The 24,741-nt window shown below is 39.7% G+C and overlaps 1 protein-coding gene across 1 annotated transcript in view; it reads left to right on the forward strand.

Moving 5' to 3' along the window:
• LOC119773631 (disks large-associated protein 2-like) overlaps positions 1-24,741 on the forward strand; it is a 236,315-nt gene that overhangs the window by 210,079 nt on the left and 1,495 nt on the right. The window contains exon 3 of the mRNA XM_038270691.1: positions 58-1,205. Within this exon, the coding sequence (XP_038126619.1) occupies positions 58-1,205 (1,148 nt within the window). The remainder of the gene's footprint in view (positions 1-57; positions 1,206-24,741) is intronic.

Consider the following 24,741-nt stretch of genomic DNA (forward strand, 5'->3'; position numbering starts at 1 on the left):
GCTGTGAATAAATGTTTTTTACTCATTTCCTTTGTTTTCTATCTCCTTCTTTCACAGACCAGCAGTATTCGTGGTCACCATCACAGTATTTCGATGAGGACACTTACTCCCCTCTACCCAGGAACATGAAGGGTCTCTCTGGTGGCCGCCCTGCCCATCTCCAGCTTACGTCACCTACTTCACCTCATGCATGTGGTTTGGCCGAATGTGACCACTCGCTGGATCACCATCTTCACCATGGAGACCCGCGGTCACCCACCTACCTCCTTAGCCCCACTGACAGTTGTGCCCTTGAGAGTCATCACCGCTGCTCCCCCCGGAGCTCCATCCACTCTGAATGCATGATGATGCCGGTGTCCCTATCAACCACTGATCACTCAATATCCAGTAGCACTTTTCCTCGTATGCATTATGGCAGTGCTTCAAGAGATGGAGGTGGAAACAGTTCTGGTGGTAGGGATTCTCGGGATGACGGTGGCTCCTCCTCACATGGTGGCAGTGGCAAAATGAACAGGATCCCTGCAAATCTTTTGGATCAGTTTGAAAAGCAAATACCACTGCACAGAGATGGCTTCCACACTTTGCAGTACCAACGAACCTCCACAACAACTACAACTACTGAACATCGCAATGAAAGCCCCGGCCGAATTCGCCACTTAGTTCACTCAGTACAGAAACTTTTCACAAAGTCCCACTCCTTAGAGGGATCTTCCAAGATGAATGGTACCAAAAGTGACTCACACAGGGATGGCTCGCACCACCACCATCACCACCACCAAGGCCACCACAAACACAGCAAACGCAGCAAGAGCAAAGACCGTAAATCTGATGGTGGAGGAAAGCAGCGTCATGCGGGTTGGTGGAGTTCGGACGACAATCTCGATAGTGACAGCACCTACAGGACACCGAGCATCATGTCACGGCATCCTATTGACCACATCAGCCACTGTTACCCAGATTCAATGCACAGTCACATGGCGGGGGACCTGTCGCTAAAGACTTCCAAGAGCAACAACGACGTCAAATGCTCAGCCTGCGAGAGCATTAGCATGGCCCCTGAGGGCAAATTCATGAAAAGGAGCTCCTGGTCAACATTAACCGTCAGCCAAGCCAAGGAAGCCTACAGGAAGTCATCACTCAACCTGGAGAAGCCTATGACACCCACTGACCTTAAACCCAGCTTGAGACCCTGTCACTATCTACAGGTAAGTTTGATCCACTTTACCGCCCCATTGCTGTTTTCCTCTAGATATGTAGTACCTATAACAATGTAACACCTCTACTCAAGCATTACAGTTGATTTTATTTTTGCAGACATAACATTTATTGTTCTTGGTAAACCTTTGATTTGGTAGACTAAACAAACATGGTGCCATTCACTGTGATTGGTGTGACTACTATAGAATAGCAGCATGGACAATAAAGATGTAAAAACTGAGGTATCCTGAGAAATCTCCAGCTTAATCTGTCAGGGTAATGGTGGAGCTGGTGCCTATCTACAGCAGCCCATGGGTGAAATGTGTGGTACACTCTGGACAGGACACCAACCAATCACAGGACAACACAAAGTCACACAACCATACACACAGTCACTCTTAGGGACAATTTAGAGATGTTCAGTTAACCTAACAATCACAGGAATCAAACCTTTTTGCTAAAAGGAAATGGTGCTACAAACTATCCCACTCCGCAGGCAAATTGAGACAAGCTTTGTAAATGAATCTGGAAAAAGGAAAACTTCAACTTCAGAACTAAAGAACATAAAAAAAATATGATAAAAGTTTGTTTAGACTGATTTTACAAAAATATAGAAAGTGATTCATTTCTTTAAACTAAATCAAATATGTTATTTAAGATTTGTCAGATTAATTAGGAATAAACATGAAGAGGAGCATATTACACATTAGATTATTTATGAGTCCCTCATAGATAATATAAGTTTTAACTTCTAACTGCTTCAGAGTACGTATAAACTATTTATTTTGCTAATAGGTAATACAACTATTAAATGGCAGCTTTTAAAAGGTCAATATCTGTGCAGGTCTAGCTTGTAATAAAATTGAACACTACTAAAATATTGAGCTGTTTTTAGTGACCTCCCAGTTTCTCCTCCATAGTAATGGTTTGAGCTCCGCTTATAAATAATTACGGCTCAACACAGAAACGCATACTGCAAATGGATGTGGTCTAGATGTAGCATCATATACTTCCTGTTTTTCTTTTTTTAACCTCTCTAAACTGACATTTTAAGATGTTTTTTTTTATTTTGCTGGTTCATTATTCTTATTCTTATTTTTCTGGTGTGAATGGCATTGCCCTGTTTTTAAAAAAGTAACTGAAGAAAATATGGTTATCTTTCTCTCTGCGTCAGAGAGTGCATTTGTATACACACCAATTGTGTGTATGTACATCAAGTGTCTCAGAAACCTTTTACGGATCACTTTATTGAGAAAAAGAAAAGAAAAAAATTATTTTCTTAGCCGCATTGAAATTTGTTCTAGATAGTCCAATGTGATCCTGTCCAATAACACAGCATGTGTTATCTTGACCACAGGGAAGATCAAAACAGCACCTATCAGTGTACATTTGTACCTTTGTTCTTGCATGGATTACAGTTATGAGCATAATTATACAGCTCATACCCTGCATGTAGGTGTGTGGAAGTAAATGCAGAAGGAGTCAGCACATTTTCCAGCAGTATCACGACTTACATATTTTTTCATAACTCAAATTTTAAACTTTAAGTTTGCAAAATGTCTGCAGACAAAATAATTCCTTGAGTGAAATAAGAAAAGACCCCATTCTATAGCTAGAGGGTATGATCTGCAAAGTCAAAACTCTATGAACCATGGCATATATATTATTATAATTCAAAATCCATTATTCTGAAACAGAAACATTAAGTACTTTTTAATCCAATTTGTAAAAAATTATACTCAGTATAATCCAACTCTTGAACAGAGTTGCCATTCTACCTTCCTTACTTACTTCCATCCATTTGTTTATCCAGCTAAAGTATTGTCCAAGTTGCAGCACTATAAAAACATTTCTAAAAATAAACCTTAGCTCTTGCTCCTTGCCGCAGGGCTATATTTAGCTTAACATTATCAATCCAATCCACAAAGGTTGAGACACATTTTCCCTCCCTGGAGGAGAATCAATGCCCACTCAGGGACCTCTCACAGAAGATGTATTGAACCAGAAGGCAGTTAGAGATGCATACTGCTGAGGTTTGTGCCTCTCTGATGCTCATATACTCCAGAATGCAAAAGGAGGCAGAAAAGAAGCAAATGAGTTGTCAGTTTTTGCTCCCTTTTGTTTACCGTTGATCTTTAAAATAGAGCACTGCTTAAAGAGGAGACTGATATCCTGGGAAGTCGCTGCACAAAACTGAGGGGTCACATTGAGAAGTATTCATGTCCTGCTGTCATCATATTGGGATTACCCTCAGCTGTCTAAACTTTATCAACATGAATTGCACTCAGAGGATGTGTGTACTAAATGCTTGTCCCTGTGTTAGTGAGTGAGCAAGTGTTATTTCTTTTTATTGCACACCAGATGGCTTGATGATATGCTAGTCACCTTGTTTGCGTCCTTGGCTGATGACACATAAATGAAAAACTTCTGAAGTGGTACCAGAGTATGAGATTGCAACATAGAGAGGTGACATACCGAGGGTTAGGGTTTGTGCATATGTTTTGAAAAGTAAAAGTGCCTTTGAAGGTGCTACGGAAAAGAAAAATACAGTGCAGGTACTTTATCCTTATTTTTTCAGCTTATAATTAGACTTTTAAACCAATTAGTCACAGTGGGAAAAAGATGCTTATATGAACTAGAAATACTGAAAAAAAAAAATTGTCTGCAGAATATCGTTTTCCTTTTGAACAACTGCAAGGTTCAGTTGAGCTTAAAGGTGTCGGTTTTGAAGCATGCTTGTTAGCACCGTCTAACTCCATGTTGATCAATTGTTTCACTCACTGCGAACTGTGAAACTGGTGTTCCAGCATTTGTCATTTCAGGGCAGTCTAGTGGGTTGTTTCTAAAATTCCTGATTAATTTCCTTGTTGATACCAAGGAACAATTGGGCTTTAGAGCAGGATCATCATCCTAAAGATATATTAAAACTGATTTTACAGTAGATAAAATGAGCACTAAGCCTTTACACTGGCCCCGGACATAACCCCATTAAAAATGCTGGGGATGTGCTTTAAAATATGTGAAGTTGCATGAATATTAAGCCTTTTAACACGTTAGGTTAAAAATGAAATATGTTTTATATAATTTTCCACACTGATAATTTTCTGTGCATCTTCACATTTCACTGGATTTTAATAAACGAAATGAAGTAAAAATAAAAAAAAAATCCAAAACGTTTTTGCAGACAAATCTTATCCCCTGGTCATTAGTTGCTTGCACAAAAGAGGGTCCGTTTATTGCTGCTTCAGAAAGAGAGGATTAGACTTGCAATAGTTTTGCTGATAGCGCTTTATACTGAGATTTAATTAGCCAATTAACTGCCAAGTTAATTTGCCAAAGGTGAAATGCTAGAGTGATATAAAATGCTTGCTAAACTGCAAAAAGAAAGACTGACCTGGAAAAATAAACGGCCATTGTAAGAACAGGGGGTTCTCTAACCATTTTCAAAGGTGTTTGTCATTCACATCCAAGTCATGATCCACTGCTCCGTGATTTGTAATTTTAAAAAATCTAATAAAATAAAAAGTTTATTGTAAATGTATATTATACTTGGCTGCCTCCTATGTTAGACTGTGGTCATAAGATTTGGCTCTCTTACCCTTTTAAGCAGGTTTTCTAATAAGGTAATTTAATTCTAACATAGTCTACCTGAGCCAAAGAAATTAACACCCTGTCATCAAGTTGAAGGATGCTACAATACACTTTCGCTTCCCATCCAGGAAGCTTTTTTAATTCAAATGTCAGAAATAGCGTTGAGTTTGAGACAAGAAACCAGCGCTGAGTGAAGGCTCTGCTGCTGTCTTAAGCCCAGCACTCTGATTAGAAAGACTATCTTCACCTGTGTAGGCTACCCAGGTTCTGCACAAAGATCCTCTCTGGTAGAGATGCATAACTCGCACTCACTAACACACAGGAACCCAGACATTAAGTGGGAAAAAGGTGCTACTACTCCTCTATTCCAATATGAAAAAAAGAACAAAGCCAGATCTAAATTAAATCCATATAAGCCAAGTTCAAAATGTCATGAATCCACTTTTATCAACTTCAAGGTCAACTTTAAGATTTCAAGATACTCAATATGTTTTCTTTCTGTGAAATATTTATTTTTTCCCAGTATTAGGCCTGGCTTCCACTTCCACTTCCACTTTATACAGTTCATTTTACCTAGCAACAGCATCAAACACTGTGCCTGGAGTATCAAGTACTGAATGAGGCACCAAAAAAGTTGGGCTTGTCAAAATTGTAATTATAGTGATCATAATATTTACATATTTCAAGTGAGCTCCAGGTGTGAATAAGAAGTGAAAAGGGCAGTCATACAGATGGAGATACTTTCACAATGTCCTGAGTTTACAAATCAGAAACAAGCATGATTTCACATGCAGCTATCTTCTACATAACCAATTTTATGCAGATAAATGATCCCATCTTCATCCTTCAAAAAGACAAGGCTAAGCAGGGGAGACGTATAAAATGCTAATCATTGATCACATCATTTATTTATTTGTTTTCTAATTTTATTCCCTCTTAAAATCTGTTTTCTTTGGTAGTTTATTGGTGCAGGATATGTTAAATAATCTAATTTCTCCTGTTATTTATTGCAGCTGTTTTCATCACACTTAAATGAGAAGATATTTTGTAAATATTGACATATTTAGTAAAAATTAACACTGCACATGTTTAAACTGTGGTATCTTCTTAACATCCACCTAATTTTAAGTAATCCTCACCTTTGTGCATAACCAAATAGAAAAGCAAATAACTAAGGAACTGTAAGCCCAAATTACATGTGTGATACATCATTTGAAAGCTAAAATCTTCTATTTTCTGAATATATAACTATGAAATAGAACAATAAAACCATGTGACTAAAAACAGCCTAAACTGCATAATTTCTAACATGAATCAAACTTGTTTTTTTTCTTCTCAAAAATGATAGGTATTTTTTTGAATAGCAGTAACAAAGACATGCTTGAGAACAGGCATGTGTCATTGTTTTATATTTAGACTTCTAGGTATCACAGTTCTACAGATATGGGATTTTTAACTTCTGCAGTCATCAGTGTCTCCAAACCTCTCCAAAATATGCCAAATTATTCAAAATCACCAAAATCACACTGGAGCATTTTGATAACCATACAATAAAGAAAAATGAGTGCAATGAAAACAAATTTGTAAGGGAAGGAACCCATGGATGTTTTAAGATGTAATGCATAGGTCAGCAAGGTGCTGTGGATGATGAGAGCAGATCTCAGCTGAAAGAAGTTTCAGGCTAAAGCACCTGTAACAGTTTTCATCATGATGAGTTAACAACTCTAAATTGTCATTGGCTTCCAGTGACTAAGATATGTTACCCTCAAGTGCACATGTTTTCAATTTTATTTTCAAGTCAGGCTCCTAAGAAACACAAAATTACTAATTTCTGCTCCATTGCGTCAGCGTTTGAGTTCATAGACTGAAGAAATGTTTCATAAATATTTTCTCCACATATTTTATTCTGATATCCTTTGATGCCAAATGTAGCTATTACTGTACTTATATATCCCATTTTAAGGTTTGCACAGACTATCTAGAGAACACAACAAACTAAAGGAAGAACATGCATATTTAAATCTTAATTATTGGTTTACATCGAAAATGTATAGTGGAAAACTAAACCTGCACATAACCTCAAGTTAACCTCAGACAAGTTAATTGTTTTGGCTGAGGGCTTCTGGTGGGCTGCACATAATTCAACCTGTGAAACCTGTCCATCAGATTCTTTCCAATATTTCAGAATTGAACCCTTTGCCTTTAGCCAGCACTTCAGACAGGACCCTAACTCCTTCAACAGCGGCCATATGAGGCTCCTCAGGTTCAGCACTGGACAGGGCCTGTGGTGACTGCACAGCAGTGGCAGACAAGGCGCCAGCCATTTCAGCAATGGACAGTACCACTCCAGGTTAAATCAGGTTCAGCACTGGACAGGGCCTGTGGTGACTGCACAGCAGGGGCAGACAATGCGCCAGCCATTTCAGCATTGGACAGTACCACCCCAGGTTAAAACAGGTTCAGCACTGGACAGGGCTTGTGGTGACTGCACAGCAGGGGCAGACAAGGCGCCAGCCATTTCAGCAATGGACAGTACCACTCCAGGTTAAATCAGGTTCAGCACTGGACAGGGCCTGTGGTGACTGCACAGCAGGGGCAGACAAGGCGCCAGCCATTTCAGCATTGGACAGTACCACCCCAGGTTAAAACAGGTTCAGCACTGGACAGGGCCTGTGGTGACTGCACAGCACGGGCAGACAAGGCGCCAGCCATTTCAGCATTGGACAGTACCACCCCAGGTTAAAACAGGTTCAGCACTGGACAGGGCCTGTGGTGACTGCACAGCAGGGGCAGACAATGCGCCAGCCATTTCAGCATTGGACAGTACCACCCCAGGTTAAAACAGGTTCAGCACTGGACAGGGCCTGTGGTGACTGCACAGCAGGGGCAGACAAGGCGCCAGCCATTTCAGCAATGGACAGTACCACTCCAGGTTAAATCAGGTTCAGCACTGGACAGGGCCTGTGGTGACTGCACAGCAGGGGCAGACAAGGCGCCAGCCATTTCAGCATTGGACAGTACCACCCCAGGTTAAAACAGGTTCAGCACTGGACAGGGCCTGTGGTGACTGCACAGCAGGGGCAGACAAGGCGCCAGCCATTTCAGCATTGGACAGTACCACCCCAGGTTAAAACAGGTTCAGCACTGGACAGGGCCTGTGGTGACTGCACAGCAGGGGCAGACAAGGCGCCAGCCATTTCAGCATTGGACAGTACCACCCCAGGTTAAAACAGGTTCAGCACTGGACAGGGCCTGTGGTGACTGCACAGCAGGGGCAGACAAGTTAATTGTTTTGGCTGAGGGCTTCTGGGGGGCTGCACATACACTATATTGCCAAAAGTATTTGCTCACCCATCCAAATTATTGGAATCAGGTGTTCCAATCACTTCCATGGCCACAGGTGTATAAATTCAAGCACCTAGGCATGCAGACTGTTTTTACAAACATTTGTGAAAGAATGGGTCGCTCTCAGGAGCTCAGTGAATTCCAGCGTGGAACTGTGATAGGATGCCACCTGTGCAACAAATCCATTCGTGAAATTTCCTCGCTCCTAAATATTCCACAGTCAACTGTCAGCTGTATTATAAGAAAATGGAAGTGTTTGGGAACGACAGCAACTCAGCCACGAAGTGGTAGGCCACGTAAACTGACGGAGCGGGGTCAGCGGATGCTGAAGCGCATAGTGCGAAGAGGTCGCCAACTTTCTGCAGAGTCAATCACTACAGACCTCCAAACTTCATGTGGCCTTCAGATTAGCTCAAGAACAGTGCGCAGAGAGCTTCATGGAATGGGTTTCCATGGTCGAGCAGCTGCATCCAAGCCATACATCACCAAGTGCAATGCAAAGCGTCGGATGCGGTGGTGTAAAGCACGCCGCCACTGGACTCTAGAGCAGTGGAGACGCGTTCTCTGGAGTGACGAATCGCGCTTCTCCATCTGGCAATCTGATGGACGGGTCTGGGTTTGGCGGTTGCCAGGAGAACGGTACTTGTCTGACTGCATTGTGCCAAGTGTAAAGTTTGGTGGAGGGGGGATTATGGTGTGAGGTTGTTTTTCAGGAGCTGGGCTTGGCCCCTTAGTTCCAGTGAAAGGAACTCTGAATGCTTCAGCATACCAAGACATTTTGGACAATTCCATGCTCCCAACTTTGTGGGAACAGTTTGGAGCTGGCCCCTTCCTCTTCCAACATGACTGTGCACCAGTGCACAAAGCAAGGTCCATAAAGACATGGATGACAGAGTCTGGTGTGGATGAACTTGACTGGCCTGCACAGAGTCCTGACCTCAACCCGATAGAACACCTTTGGGATGAATTAGAGCGGAGACTGAGAGCCAGGCCTTCTCGTCCAACATCAGTGTGCGACCTCACAAATGCGCTTCTGGAAGAATGGTCAAAAATTCCCATAAACACACTCCTAAACCTTGTGGACAGCCTTCCCAGAAGAGTTGAAGCTGTTCTAGCTGCAAAGGGTGGACCGACGTCATATTGAACCCTATGGATTAGGAACGGGATGTCACTTAAGCTCATATGTGAGTCAAGGCAGGTGAGCAAATACTTTTGGCAATATAGTGTACCTCAACCTGTGAACCCTGTTCATAAAATTCTTCCAATATTTCAGAATTTAACCCTTTGCCATTAGCCAGCACTTCAGACAGGACCCTAACTCCTTCAACAGCGCCCATACGAGGCTCCTCAGGTTCAGCATTCACCAAACCTATGCCCTAAACTACCTAGTCCTACTGCCAGAGCTAAAACTGAATGGGAAGTTTAATGTGTTAAATCACCTAGTCAAAATTATAAGCTTAATCTAAGATAAAAAACAGATTTCCATACAAACCTTCTACTGTATATGATCTGATTAAGCATAAGCTATGTTACAAAAAAGAATAGGTAAAAAGTTCAGTTTTTATATTAATATTAATATAATTAATTAATTAATAAAAAATATTAATAAGTTAGTATCTTAAGTATCGGATTGAAACTATCGTGGTGAAATTGACAGTTTAGTTTTGGATTTATTCTTTTATGAAGCACTGCTGCTGTTTTATCAGAAAGTGCAAAAAACGGGATGCTACTTTGTCTCAGCCCTAAAGGGGACATCCCTTCCACTGTTATGTAATTAGTCATCTATAAACTTCGTCCAATTGCTCAACAAAAGAAAAACAACAAAAACATTTCAAGGTCAGAATTTGGATAACATGTGAAACTTAAATATTCAAGGCATCAGTATTGATATCAATATCTTCTATATTTGCCCGGTATTTATTTATTATCAGATCTATAACAAAATAACCAGTATCACACATACTGGTTATTTATCACACATTTTTATGTGTCAAAAAAATTTTGAAAGTATGTATAATTTCCTTTCCTCCTAAATCATGCACAATTCTATTTTGATCTGTTATTTACTCCCAAAATACGTTTGCTGTTATAACATGAAAAAATTATATAGATTCAAGGGTAACATTTAAACCTAAAGTCCAAGATGCAGATCTTTCCTTTTAACACAACTGCTAAATATTTCCAAAGTAAGATCTGATAACATTAAATGTCAGTGAATAAGATCAATGTTCAAACCTCTTTATGTTGACTGAGTGAATTCATTTAACAGAAGAGATAAGTGCTTGATCTGTATTTAGAGTAAAAGAGAGGAAAAAAGGACACCTCCTTCAACATCCAATGTGTCTTTTGGAAAGAATCAAACTGCAAGTTGAAGGGCTGAGGCTTTAAGAGCTTCTATTTCTGTTATCCATCTATTTTCTGTCCCAAACGATTTTTCATACTTTTACTATACCCCCTACCAGATCCTCACTCCCTCTGTGCCCTTTGAAACGTATTTCTGCACTGTAAGATCCCAGGTAAGATTTTATATTACCAGACACAACATGTCCACTGACCATATTCCCTATGTTCACAAATCCAAGCGCTCAAGTTGGACCTTCTGTACACCACTTACTTCCCCAATCTATCCAGTCGTGCTGTGAATGGGAAACAGGGGTTATGTAATTGCTAAAATGCTTGAAGCAGCAGCAGAGCTGCAAGGGGTTCCTCAAGAGTAGCTTCATTAAAATAATTCTTCCCCCCGTGAGATGTCTTACAGTTCTTGAAATATATCCAGGCAATTAAAAAGAATAAGGCATTCGCTATTGTTAAAAATCGACTGTTAAATATAGAGTTTCACACTTTCTCTGTGAAGTTTCATACAGCCTCCACAGACATGTATAGTTAGAGCTTTCTCATGTTGATATAGGAAGAACCAGGGGAGGATCTAGGATTTTAGGAAAACAGGGGCTTAACCCTGAGGGTGAAGATGAAGATTCTTGTAAATCCCATTCTAATGTAAAATATGACAGATTATTGGATTAAAGAAATTTCTAGTCTACTAGATGCTATCACACATAACATTCCCCCTCCATAACATGGGAATAAATGAATTTACCTGCAAGTCTGTAACTGTGTTTCTTCCTTTCTTCCACAACAACAAACTCTGTGGATCATTATTTGATCATAAATCATTATTTGCCAAAGTAATGAGAGAGGAATCAAATATTTTTGCCAATAGTTTTGTTGCTTGGGGTCAGGCTCTGGTTGCTCTTGTCTGCCCTTTTCCAGGCCTCTTTATCAATCCTGGGTCCTGTAGGTCAAGTCTGAGGCCGCCCACACCTGCTATTAAGCATATTATTCTTCTGCAGGTTTGTAAATCCTTTTTACAGGAGCATGTCCATGCATAGATACCATGGGAGTTTGGTACCTAGATACGCACTAATACTAAATATTAAGCTGCAATTACAGAAATATACCACCCTGAATAATATTGTTTAATCACCATAGGTTTTGTCTTCCACACCCATGGATATCTAAGGGATACCCGCTGCTTTTAAAGCTTTTCTTTATGTTGCTGTTGTTATGTTCTCTGTTTTCTGTTGCTCTCGACTCTAATAAATGTGGAAGCAGACTTCTAAGAGTTACACAATATCTTCTGTGTTGTCTATTTTTGCTGTTATTTATTCTCTTTTCATGTGCTCTTTCCTTTCTCTATCTCTTGCCCTTAATTCTATCTCTTCTTTCTTTCATATAATTTCATATACAACTACCAACCTTATGGCAACAGTCATAACGGTCTGCTTGTGAAAGCAAATATGTTGGCCTATCATCTACCTCTGTGACATCTATTCCCAGAGCTATATTGGCAAAACCGGAAACACAAACACAAAAATAGAAACCTGACTGCAACACATCAAAGTGGCTGGTCATTGTTAAAGAGGTATTCAGCTTTTGAATCTGAGCAAACAGAGATGTTCAAATTCATTCAGAGCATAATTTTCAATATCTTGAAATAGTTTGGAACCAATCTAAAACTGTAATAATGTGAAAACTTTTAATGGACCCTCTTGTTCTGGTCCTTTCAGAATAATTGGGTGATATATGTGTTTTCACAGCAGTCAGCACATGCTTCCTGCACTGCTTTCTGTTTCTTTTATTATGGGTACAAGGAGACACCCCTCAATTTACACACTTTATCAGTAAATCCAAATTAAACAAATGTCACCACAGCCTGTGTCTGTCCTCTGGTGTTCTGCTCATTAATTAGATGTCTAAAAATATCAAATCCCTCCAAGACTTAATTAACCCATCGACTCCGTTTGGTAGATGGTGTGTGTCTCACTCAGAAGGGGAGATGAATGACTCTTATTAGGGTCTGTTTGAGTTTGGATCCCAATCCATGTTAAAAATTAAAGTATAAAAGTACACGTCTACACATTTACCAGTTACCTTTGGCATTAATTCAGTATTTGATTCATAATTGTTTAATTTTTGCAGAACAAGGGATTAAAAAAAGATTAGCTGAGTCGGGGGGCAAAGCTCTCGATGTACCGATGGATCTACGTTCCCACGCTCACCTATGGTCATGACCAAAAGAACATGACGAAGAACAAACGACCAAAATGACATGATCGCGAATACAAGCGGCTAAAATGAGTCTCCTTCGCAGGGTGACTGGGCGCACCCTTCGAGATCATGTGAGGAGCTCAGTTACCCGGAAGAAGCTCAGAGTAGAGTCCTTGCTCCTCCACGTAGAAAGGAGCTAGCTGAGGTGGTTCTTAAATCTATTTCGGATGCCTCCTGGACGTCTCCCTCGGGACGTGTTCTAGGCATATGCTATTGGGAGGAGGCTTCGTGGACGGCTCAGGACACGCTGGAGGAATTTTGTCTCTGAGCTGGCCTGGTGTCGCCTTGGTTCCCCGCAGAGCATCTGGAGGAGGTGTGTGTGGACTGGGAAGGGTGGTTCTCAAGGTAGACTGCTGCCTCCACTACCCGAGCCTGGAAAAAGCCCAGAAAAAGTAGAAGAGGGTGGACGGACGGACGGACGGACGGACGGACGGATGGATGGACGGATGGATGGATGTTTAGCAATGCAATAGAGCAGTATTTCAGTTAAACTCTTTACCTTAGCTTAAGGGTAAATCATGTTTATTGATTGATGTCCTAGTGACACCCTTATTTTATTTTACCTTTAAAAAAAGCAGGGATATTTTTTTGTTAATCACATAAATATAATGACGGTAGAATACCTCTAACTTTAAATAATATTTTCCTGCTGAAGCTATTCAAACAAATCTGTATATATTAGAAATAGTTAATTGAAAACAGAGTGGGTGACTGCTAAATCTAAATAATCTAAACATGTAAAGTAAAAGAGCAGCTCTGTATACTTGTTTTTTTTTCTTATAGATGGTGCCATTTTATTCTACTTTTGTATCAGCAGTGAGGAGTCTGAGACATCAGTGACATTTGAATGTAGCCACACTCCTCCTGACATTTGCAAGAGTCTCTACTGCCGCCCATTTTGCTGTGAACTTGTAAACAGGGATTTAGTCACTGACAGAGAGGAAAAAAATGACATTATTATAATTTTTTACTAGAGAGATACATTTGTTGCATCTTTTTATTATCAGTTAGGATTTTACATGACTAAAATGATCCTTTTAAAAGTGGCTGAGGTCTAGGGTTATAGAATTCAGCATGTGTCCTAAAAGAAGAAGGACTCAAATTGCTTAGAAAATCCCTTTATTGTCCAACAATGGGGAAATTTTGGGCTTCAGGGCTAATCAGCTATTCAGGATATTCAAGTGATAAATAAATATGGTATTAGGAAAGAATTCCTTCAAAAAGTTCCAATTGCTACTGACAATTTAATAATGACTGCATGACCTAGCCAAATTATCTAAAATAATAATAAGAAGAAAATTCTAGACAATACGAATTGCATAAGAACACAGAGAAACCTTTTCTTTATACGGTCTAACTTTACAGCCTGACCTTTTGATGTTTAGATCAGTCAGAATTACAAACATTATTTCTGTTTGCTCAGTGCCAGGATATTATATTAAGCATTAAGTATTGTAAATACTTTCAGTATTTTTAAAGTTTTGCACACTATATATAACCTATTTTTTAAAGACCTTTTCCATCCACAAGTGTTTTCTGGAACATTTTCCAATTTTGCCTGTTAATTCAATTCAATTAGTTTCTTCATATATATCGCCAATTTAAAACACATGTCATCTCAAGGCACTTTACAGTTCACCAGATCATACAGTCAAATTGATTCAGTTTTCTATCCAAGGAAAACCTATTTATTGCATCAACTCATTGACTCTAAGGCAATCCCTCACACTAATGATACTTGTAGTGACAGTGGAGAGGAAAAACTCCCTTTTAACAGGGAGAAACCTTCAGCACAACCAGGCTTAGCGTGAGCGGCCATATGCCGAGGCCGCCTGGGGTCCAAGGAGACAGAAGAGGACATACAGAAAGATATAGAGATACAACTGTTAACAGGCTCCACAGGCGGCTGCGTCCCGGAAACACACAGCTAGGCAGAACTGAGAAACAGAACAGTTGCTCTCATGCTACTGTATAGTTGTAGTATGCCTGGTTTACACACATCTGTGTCTGAACATCCGCCCTAAGCCCTATATAGAGAGGTATATAGTGGTTACGCCATTTTAATTGAGTGTTCGAATGTCTAGCGGATGAAAAAGGAGTGGATTCAAAATTTCCCACATGCACCTTGAAAAGTAGTGTGCAACCATTGTCAATAAACAAATAGATATGTCCCAGAATGTTTTGTGAGAGATCTCCTCGCAAAACATCATGGGATTTGTTTTGGGTGTGAGAGAAAACAAAGATGCTGCAGACTTCCTGTGGGGTGCCGGATTCACTTGATCAACGGGGAGTGAAAAGTAGTGATCATTTGTCTGAAGCCATGTGATACCCACTACATTATATCTAATTTCATGGTATGTATCTATTTTGAGAAGTAAATCAGATATCATGATGCTGCCATGTCTGATCTTCCAAGCTGAGAAGATTTCTCAAAGAACCACACAGGAATCTGACTTTTTCTGTTAAAATTCAATTTCAATCCAATTCAGTTTATTTATATAGTGCCAAATTCACAACAAATGTCATCTCAAGGCACTTTACAGTTCAACCAGATCATACAGTCAAATTGATTCAAAGTTTTCTATCTAAGGAAAACCAGTTGATTGCATTGACTCATTGACTCAAATACAATCCCTCACACTAAGCATGCTTGTAGCGAAACTGGAGAGGAAAAACTTCCTTTTAACAGGAAGAAACCTCCAGCAGAACCAGGCTCAGTGTGAGTGGCCATATGCTGAGGCCGACTGGGGTTCATGGAGACAAAAGCAGAGACACAAAAAGCAGCTGCCAAAGGCGGCCCAGTCCAGGAAACACACAGTCAGGCAGACGAGCTACGAGCCAGCTCCCATGCCAGAGGACGAAGAGAGCACATCCAGCCAGTCACGGTCAGAGAAACAGGACCACACTGGAAAACAGGCCGATCTCCAGCATCTATAAACAAGGGTGTTGATGGAAGCAGCACAGCTGATGTTTCTCTCCAGGATGGCGTCACAGCCAAACAGACGAGGCAAAGCTACTCTGAGGAAAAGCAGAGAGGGCATGACGTTAGAGATTGAACTAACAGATTCTGCAGAATAGGAGAATAGAGAGAGAATGAAGCAGAATGATGAAATGGGGGTCGCTATGTCCTCGAAAAGTCTAAACCTATGGCAGCATAACTATAGAGATAGCTCAGGATAACCTGAGTCGCTCAAACTATTAGCTTTATCAAAAAGGAAAGTTTTAAGCCTAGCCTTGAAAGTAGACAGGGTGTCTGCCTCACGGACTAAAACTGGTAGTTGGTTCCACAGGAGAGGAGCCTGATAACTAAAAGATCTGCATCCCATTCTATTTTTACCGTAGATATTCTAGAAATGTGTGTGGATGTTGGGCAACAATAGAAGTTTGGCAGGCTTAGTTTATCATTTTCTGGTCACTTACGGTCACTTGCATAATAGGTAAAAGAGAGGCACCAATTCTTACTGACGGCACTGCAGGGGGGTTCCTGATTGTTTGAAACATGGTCAAAACAAGGGACGTAAATGACATAAATCCAGGTGGCCATTTCTGGTTCGAACATCAACAGAGGTTTTAAAATGAGAAACTCTGATTTGTAGCTTGTGACACCATAAAATCCAGTTCACCTGATCATATTATTTCTACCTGACAATCAAAAAACAATACCATGACATCCTACTGTACATTAGGCTTTGTTGAATGTTTTAAAGGCATACTTAGCTCATTGTTTTGAAACTAATGAATTTGAACTTATTACTTTTTGGATATAGTAAATAAAGTTAGCTTTTTTTAATCCTAACTGACCAAAAAGGAGAGATTTCTGTTTTATATAATATAAGACACAAAGAAAAATTATAATTCTGTGTCTTCATGTACAATATATGTCCAGTGAATGTCTTGTTTTAACTGTATCTGTGTCTTTGTGTCCTTTGAAAACCTAAAATCATGACTCAGCTCTTGCAGAAAATTACTCTGTACGTTTGGCTAATAGAATAATAAATGTGTGAGAATGAGTGCAACAACCAGTTTACACTGCATGAAAAGTGGGATTTTCGTCAATATACGGCACTGTAGATTGTCGTGGAACTTCAGGTTAGCGGCAGTTTACGGCAATTTGCAGGCTTCGTCGAAAACTCCCGTAAATTGTCAGAAATTGACGTGGAATTTCTTAGGCAGTGTTCCCCCCATGCCTCCCCCCCATGGAATTCTAGGGGAGGCTTTAACATGTAAATGAACATGCTGTGAGCTATACAAATGCAAACCAGGCTTGCAGGGGGGGTTTTACCCCAAGTGACATCTTTCTAAGGAAGAAAATCTCTGATACAAAGAGATCAGGCTTAGTATAGCCTCTCACATTTTAGCTTGAATTGATTTATTTAATTAAAGTATAGAGACCAAAACAGATCTTTAGCTGACAGAGCAATACTTTTAGAGCAGTAATTATTTTAAAAAAAATTTGCATTTAAGATAAAAAATAAAATATTGTCTGTCAATATGCTCAATTCACAATTACTTAAGTGGAAAAGTTTCAAGAAATGAGTCTGAGATGATTCACTTTATAACATGGCGCATTATCCTGTTGGAAGTAGCCATCAGAAGATTGGTACACTGTGGTCATAAGGTCCGGCCAGGTCAAGATCCGCAATTGCAATTGCACCAAACAGGAAAAAGAACATCGACAAATTCCGGTTCGTCAAATTAAAATATAGCAGCAACAGATTGGTGACTAGAAATTATAGCACAATTCTTATAAATATCTAAAAAAAAAAAAAAAAAAACTAACACCGTTTATTTAAATGATTGGATCCAAACTATTGGTTATTCACCAACCAGGAAGCAGATTTCTCATCTCCATTAAAATATTTATTTTATACCGAGGGACTTAAAGTTTAATCAAATCCAGTTAAAAGAAACTTCTTATTACAGGAATGAAAAGAGATGCTAAGTTGTAGAGAACAAGTTCATAAAAAAAAAAAAGCAGTTTTGAATTATCCTTATCTCTGTTACAAAAATCTACAAAAATATATATATATATATTTGGGCAGAAACTGAACATATGCTGGATGATGGTGGGATTTTTTTAATATGTCATATTAAATTAAGCGCTCACAGGGTTCATACAGGAATGAGTGACTCTAATTTAATGCTATTTTAATGCTATTAGAAATGATTTTAATGCCATCAACAAGAACCATGTACACAAGTTATTAGTGTACATGAAATATGAAGGAGCTGCAAGCAGAGTTCCATGACTCCTGTATGTATGTAAACACACACACACACACACACACATATATACGTATATATATTCTCTAGCTTTTTCTCCGCCTCGAGCTTCCTTTCCGAACATACGGCTTTATAAACAGTTCCACGCAAATTAATAGCGATATAATATCTGACGAAATTGTTTTTAGAAGCATTTTTATTAAAGAATCATAAATGCAACGATAAACATATTTAATTAATTTTAGTGCCAATTAAGGCCTTGATTAAAAAAAGAATTATGAATTGTAATTATTTTTAATGATCCGCGGAAACCCTGGTTCATCTGGCGCATGCCCTCTACGATCTCCAAGGAACTCAGAGAGGAGGGGACGGAGCCACAGCGGCGGCTGTAGGCTTTGCTTTGTGCAGGCGGTCTGGAGCGCAGCGGGGCGGAGCGGAGCGGAGCGCAGACGGAGTATGTGGGATTTCGGGGTAAAACTCTTCTTGGACGCGATGGCGACTCTGCATCGAACAAGACGAACTCAAAGAAGAGATGCTAGCGGTAAATATATGTTCGATTACTGCCTGCTAAGCTAAAAGCGGCCTAGCCTGAGCTATGGCTAATAGCAGCCTAGCTATTAGCCTATCTAGCCTAGCCTTGCAAGAACAAGCTTTATTAAAGTGCATTTTTTGTGATTTACAGGAAGCAGTACGCCGTCTTAACAACTCGGAGACTAATTGCAGGCGCTATGAACCGGAGCAAGGGTAAGAATATGCTTTCATTCTGCGGTAAAAGGTAATGGATACCGATCATAGCTTTACATTTTGTTTTCACAGACCTCCTTTTTGCTCGGAGCCATAATCAGCAAGTCCAGATTTGCACGATGATGATAAAGACGACATTGTGTGTAAGTGACTTGTTTTAATGTTTTCTCCTTCCTTGTTACTGTGACTTGCGTTTGATTTTTTATTTATACCACTCTCATTTAATTGTTTTCCAGCTGCCTGTAAGACGTATTTTCAGACGGTACGCAGGAGCTTCAGATATACGCAGCCAGCCAACACGCTGCGTGCGGAGGCAATCTGCTCGGAGTCGGGCCAGAAGAAAGAGGGTAAGACTTTATTTGGTGACTATTTTTCAGGTGCATTAATAGATGTGTTGTGTCCATACGCAGTGCGCTCATTCATTGTTTTTTTTTTTTCAGCTGCTGAAAGCGAGGGAGAGTGTGCTAGCAGATGAGGAAGTGGAACTCTGGAAGTCCGCCGTCGTCAGCGGTGTCTCTGGATGGATTGTACGGTCGCCACCATTTCGTAGGCCGGATCCCTCTGAACTCTGTGTTAAGCTGCAGTCCCGGTTAGAAGCGATGCCGAAGTACAGAGCCACGCACAGTAGGCGTCTGCACATCGGACCTGCCTCGGAGGGAATGCTGCCCGTTACCTCCAACCCCGAGGAAGCAAACGGACCGTTCACGGACTTTTAATTTTTAGAAACGCATGTGTTTGGATACGCGTTGTATATAGTTGTGTGTGTTTTAATAAAGCTCTTTCTTTGCATAAACAGCTTCCTGGCAAATGTTCATTTCCTGTACAAATTAATTTATGTCCTTGATGGTAGCATAATAATTGTGTAGTAGTGTAGGATAACATAAATACACAGCATATGAATGAATAAATATATGAATGAATAAATATATGAATGAATAAATAAATATATATATATATATATATGAATAAATATATATATGTAAATATATATATATATGCCAACCAATCACGAGCGACTTTACTTGTTTAAAAAGAAGCGGTTCCGTCCAATACTCAGTAACAAAAATTAAAGCCTGGCGTGGCCACGTGTGGTTTTGCTGCCAATCACGAGCGATTTCATTTGTTTGAGAATAGTGGTTTCAGCCAATACTGAGTAGGTTATTCAAGCCAGACCTGGCCAGCCGCGCGGGTTTGCTGCATTCATATGCTAATTAGGGCCATTAGTACAGCTGATCGCTCTCCACATACGTCACGGTACGTTTCCGACAATTTGTGGCACGACAAACGCGGACAAGCACGGGTTGCAAATTGTCGGAAACTGACGAAAATCAGGCAGATCTGCGGGAGTTTACGGGGGTTTACGGGGACGAAAATCTCACTTTTCATGCAGTGTTATTTAATGGAATCCCAAACAAACAAACATCACTGGTTCATTGTAAATGTGTAAGTTGGTCTCCCACTTTTAATAAGCTGCACCACCACTGTCATTATAGAAACCCATTAAAATTCTATAAAACATTACTACACGTGGTGTAATGGCATGTAGAATTAAAAACTCAGATGTTTTTTTCCTCCTTTGTGATCATGACTCACTTTGTATTCTCAGCACACTTTGTTGCCATTGAAATGAGCTCTTTTGTAATTGATTTCCACAATAAAAACATACATAATGCTAATGCACATTAATCTCCTTTGGTGCTACATGTAGTGCACCTACATTCAAAATATTTTATCGTCCTCCTTGTCCCATGGTTTAAAAATTAAGACCAGCTTCATCTCGTGAATGCCCAGTGAAAAATGTACTTGTGACATGTACATGTGAGAAAGGAAGCAAGTGCAAATAGGAGCAAAGGGAAGACTTGCCAGTCCTCATGGTAAATGGGAAAATAGTGATGCTCACTTCTGGATATTTAATCACCTGTTCTAACGACTGGAGGAAAAGTGCAACTTGTATACCGCATGGCTAGTATTGATGGCAGGAGTGAAAGCTGCAAAAGCATGAGCAAAGATGGTTGCTATTATTCCTGTCTGAGAGTCATCTATCAGAAATGATACCCAGAAAAATAATTGAATTCACCTTTTCAGCAGCTTGTACTCTGGACAAAATAGATGGCATTTTGTATAATGATCAGCTGCAGAAATTGTTTGGGATGTTTCAGCTTTTGTTCATTAATGAAGGAAATGTATGTGTGCAGGTCAGCAGGAGGGATTCGTTTCATTGAGAAGTATAGTTTTAATCTATTCTATTCTAGATTAAGATCAAGTATTGCCTCCACAAGGGTCGATGTATTTTATTTAGCAAGTTAAACATTGTAAACCAGTTTGGTTAAATTTGGTTATTCTAATTCAGATTCCAAAATAAAATCCAATCCTTCATTTATTCTTTGGTTTCTATCATTGCATGAGCTGTGTGGTTCTCCACATATTTTTACTTTTAATTTTAGATTTTCTAGAATTAGAGTGTGTTTGATTCATTATAATTTTTATATTGGTTTAGGTACTGCAACCCTATGAAAAATGTCATGCTGAAGAAATGTGTTAAAGCAATAAAGTGGACTGGATTACCTCCATATGCACATGGACAAGATTTTAGGTTTCCCTTATTTAACCCTGTAATGCCAAATGTATCATATTTGATACATACGGTTTCTGAAATTTTTTGCGTCTGACACCTTTTGCATAATTTAATAGTAAAAACTTTGCTCAAAATTCTGTTGTACACAATCAGATTTACCTGATAACAGAGGGCAGAAGACTACACAAAAAAATTATCTTGACTTATCGCATAGTAATGAATTATTAATACCAAAAATTTATTTCTGTTTTTTCTTTTAACATATTTTGTTAAAAGGCCAAATAAGGACTTCAAACCAAAAAAAAGTAATTTTCTGTTTTTTTTTATTCTTGGATCGGGCTTTAAAGGGTTAAATAGAATGATTTTTAAAAACAGGCCTGGGCAAAAAATGATGGTACCCTTATAAAAGAAAATAATGTGACCAGAGGGGTATGTGTAAATCAAGGTGTGTACACTAATTAGCATCACAGGTGTTAAGAACCTTGAAATTAGTTATTAAACAAGTGTTTAGGTCCCCTCAAATTTAAACAGAGCTAGCTTAAGTGTAGGATCAGTATAGTAAGTGTATTGTTTGTAGTCTGTTAGTCTGTGAAGGCCTAAGATGTTTAATGGTGAAAATGTGTTAACCAGCAACCCCATCAAGACCAAGGAGCATACCTGACTGGTCAGGGTTAAAGTTGTGTGGAGGTTTAAATCCAGGTTGGATTCAAGAAAATATCCCAGGTTTGACACATCTCATAAGGCAATGCCTAATTAATTATCAGAAACTAGAAAGAATGCCATATTGTTCTACAGCAGCCTGTTAAGATGGTATTCTGGCTAGTAGTTTGCCAGGAAATCTTTAGAGTTACGGTCTTCTTTTTCAGACAATGTCTTGTTTTCCTTTTTTTTCCTCCACAAATGCATGCTAAGTCCTTCACACACTTCTTCTCAGTCAGTTTAACATATGCATATATTGTCTACCAAGGGTGGCCTGCATGCAAAGGTATTACTTTGCATGAGCTTCAAGTTTAAAATCATACAATGCAAAGATTTGCATGTTTTTAGATAAGATGCATGTTAATTTCATGTTAATGCAGAGATTTCCTATCTTGTCTGGACAATTTTGGTTTTGATCAGTTTTCCAATTTTCCAACTCACTCTAAAGGTCATACTCTTGACCTAATTTGTTGCTCTGGTCTTACCCCCTCTAACTGTTCAGCTGAGGATCTTCACATATCTGATCATTTCCTCCTTTTATTCAGCATTTCCCCCTGTCTCTTCACAGCAAAGACCCCACGGCTCCTTTCATACCGGAACATTAAGAACATTAACTTGGACACTCTCTCTTCACACATCCTAAGAACTTTAATCCTGGATTCTTCTTCCTCACCGGATGAACTGACATCTCAATACAATAACTGCTTAAATGATATTTTGAACCTCCTTGCCCCAACAAAATCCCGGACTGTCACCTTTTCCCACTCCGCCCCCTGGTTTACCCCTGAACTCCGGACCATGAAGGCTAAGTGCCGTCAACTTGAAAGACTTAAAAAGAAAACCGGTTTAACAATTCACAGTGAAATGTATATAACTCAGATAACTCAATATAAAGAACTAATCACTATAACTAAATCCACTTACTATTCCAACCTGATCTCCTCACACGAAAGTAATTCTCGGACTCTGTTTTTGGTGTTTAACAATATTTTGAAATCCCCAGCTTCTCTTCCTCCCCACCTATGCTCAACCGACGCCTGCAATTCGATTATGCAGTTTTTCAATGATAAAATCAAGATAATTCACCAGTGCCTGCCTCCTATCCTGTCACCCCCTTCCCCTATAACCCCTTCACCCTGCCAGCCTTTTTGCAGCTTTTATCTCCCTACCCTCTCCGATATTTCTGATTTTATCAACAAATCTAAATCTTCCACCTGCCCACTTGATCCCATCCCGTCTGCCCTGGTTAAATCCTGCCTTCACGCTCTCCTCCCCTTCATAACTGCCATCATCCACTCCTCTCTTGGTTCTGGAATTGTTCCATCTCTTTTCAAAACTGCTATTATCACTCCTATTGTGAAGAAACCTGGACTAGATCCCAACAATTACAATAATCTCAGGCCAATTTCAAATTTACCTTTTATTTCAAAAATATTGGAAAAAACAGTCGCTTCTCAACTTCATTCTCACTTAACTCACAACAACCTTTATGAACAGTTCCAGTCTGGCTTCCGTCCCCGTCATAGCACTGAAACCGCCCTCTTAAAAATAATCAATGATCTTTTAATAGCAGCTGACTCTGGTCTAATTTCCATTCTCATTCTTCTTGATCTAAGTGCAGCCTTCGACACAGTTTCACACTCTACCCTACTCCATTGACTTTATACAATTGGCATCACTCACACTCCCCTAGCCTGGTTTCAATCCTATCTTTCTGGCCGCACTCAGTTTGTTCAGATTAAGTCATATCGTTCCAACTCCTCTCCAGTTACCACCGGTGTTCCCCAAGGCTCTGTTCTAAGACCCCTACTTTTTATCATCTACATTCTCCCCCTTGGCAATATCTTTAGGAAATTCAACATCAATTTTCACTGTTATGCGGATGACACCCAGCTCTATCTTTCCTGTAAACCAAACTCTTCACTCCCACCTCCTTCATTAATCTCCTGCTTAACCGAAATAAAATCCTGGTTCACCTCCAACTTTCTTAAACTGAATAATGACAAGTCCGAAATCCTCTTAGTGGGAACAAAATCTACTTTATCCAAAGCTGACAGTTTCTCCCTTTCATTTGACAACTCCATAATTTCCCCCTCACCTCAGGTCAAGAGTCTGGGTGTCATCCTTGATAGTACCTTGTCCTTCTCCTCTCACATTAACAACCTTACCCATTCCGCTTACTTTCACTTACGCAATATCAATCGCCTTCGCCCCTCTCTCTCCACTAGCTCCACCTGCACTCTTGTTCATAGTCTGGTCACTTCCCGCATTGATTACTGTAATTCTCTTCTTTTTGGTCTTCCTCAAAAATCCATTCACAGGCTTCAGTCAGTACAAAACTCAGCAGCCCGCATCATTTCTAGAACCCCTTCTTTTCATCACATCACCCCAGTCCTGCAGCAGCTCCACTGGCTACCTGTGAAGTATAGAATTCAGTTCAAAATCCTCCTACTTACTTTTAAAGTTATTCACAATCTCTCCCCTCCATACCTTTCTGATTTACTTCAAATTTCTACTCCCTCCCGCACTCTTAGATCTTCTTCTACCACTCACTTAGTTGTTCCTTCAGCCCGTCTTAAAACCATGGGGAGCAGAGCTTTTTCACGTTCTGCGCCCACACTCTGGAACTCTCTCCCCTCTGACATCTGCAAAACCGAGTCTTTACCCGTATTCAAATCCAAACTCAAAACCCACATGTTCAAGATTGCCTTTTCATTATGATTTTATATTACTTTCCTCTGTGTAATTTGTGTTGTTTC

The sequence above is a fragment of the Cyprinodon tularosa genome, unplaced genomic scaffold (genome assembly GCF_016077235.1).
Source record: "Cyprinodon tularosa strain WSP-4 unplaced genomic scaffold, ASM1607723v1 ctg772, whole genome shotgun sequence".
Taxonomy (NCBI): domain Eukaryota; kingdom Metazoa; phylum Chordata; class Actinopteri; order Cyprinodontiformes; family Cyprinodontidae; genus Cyprinodon; species Cyprinodon tularosa.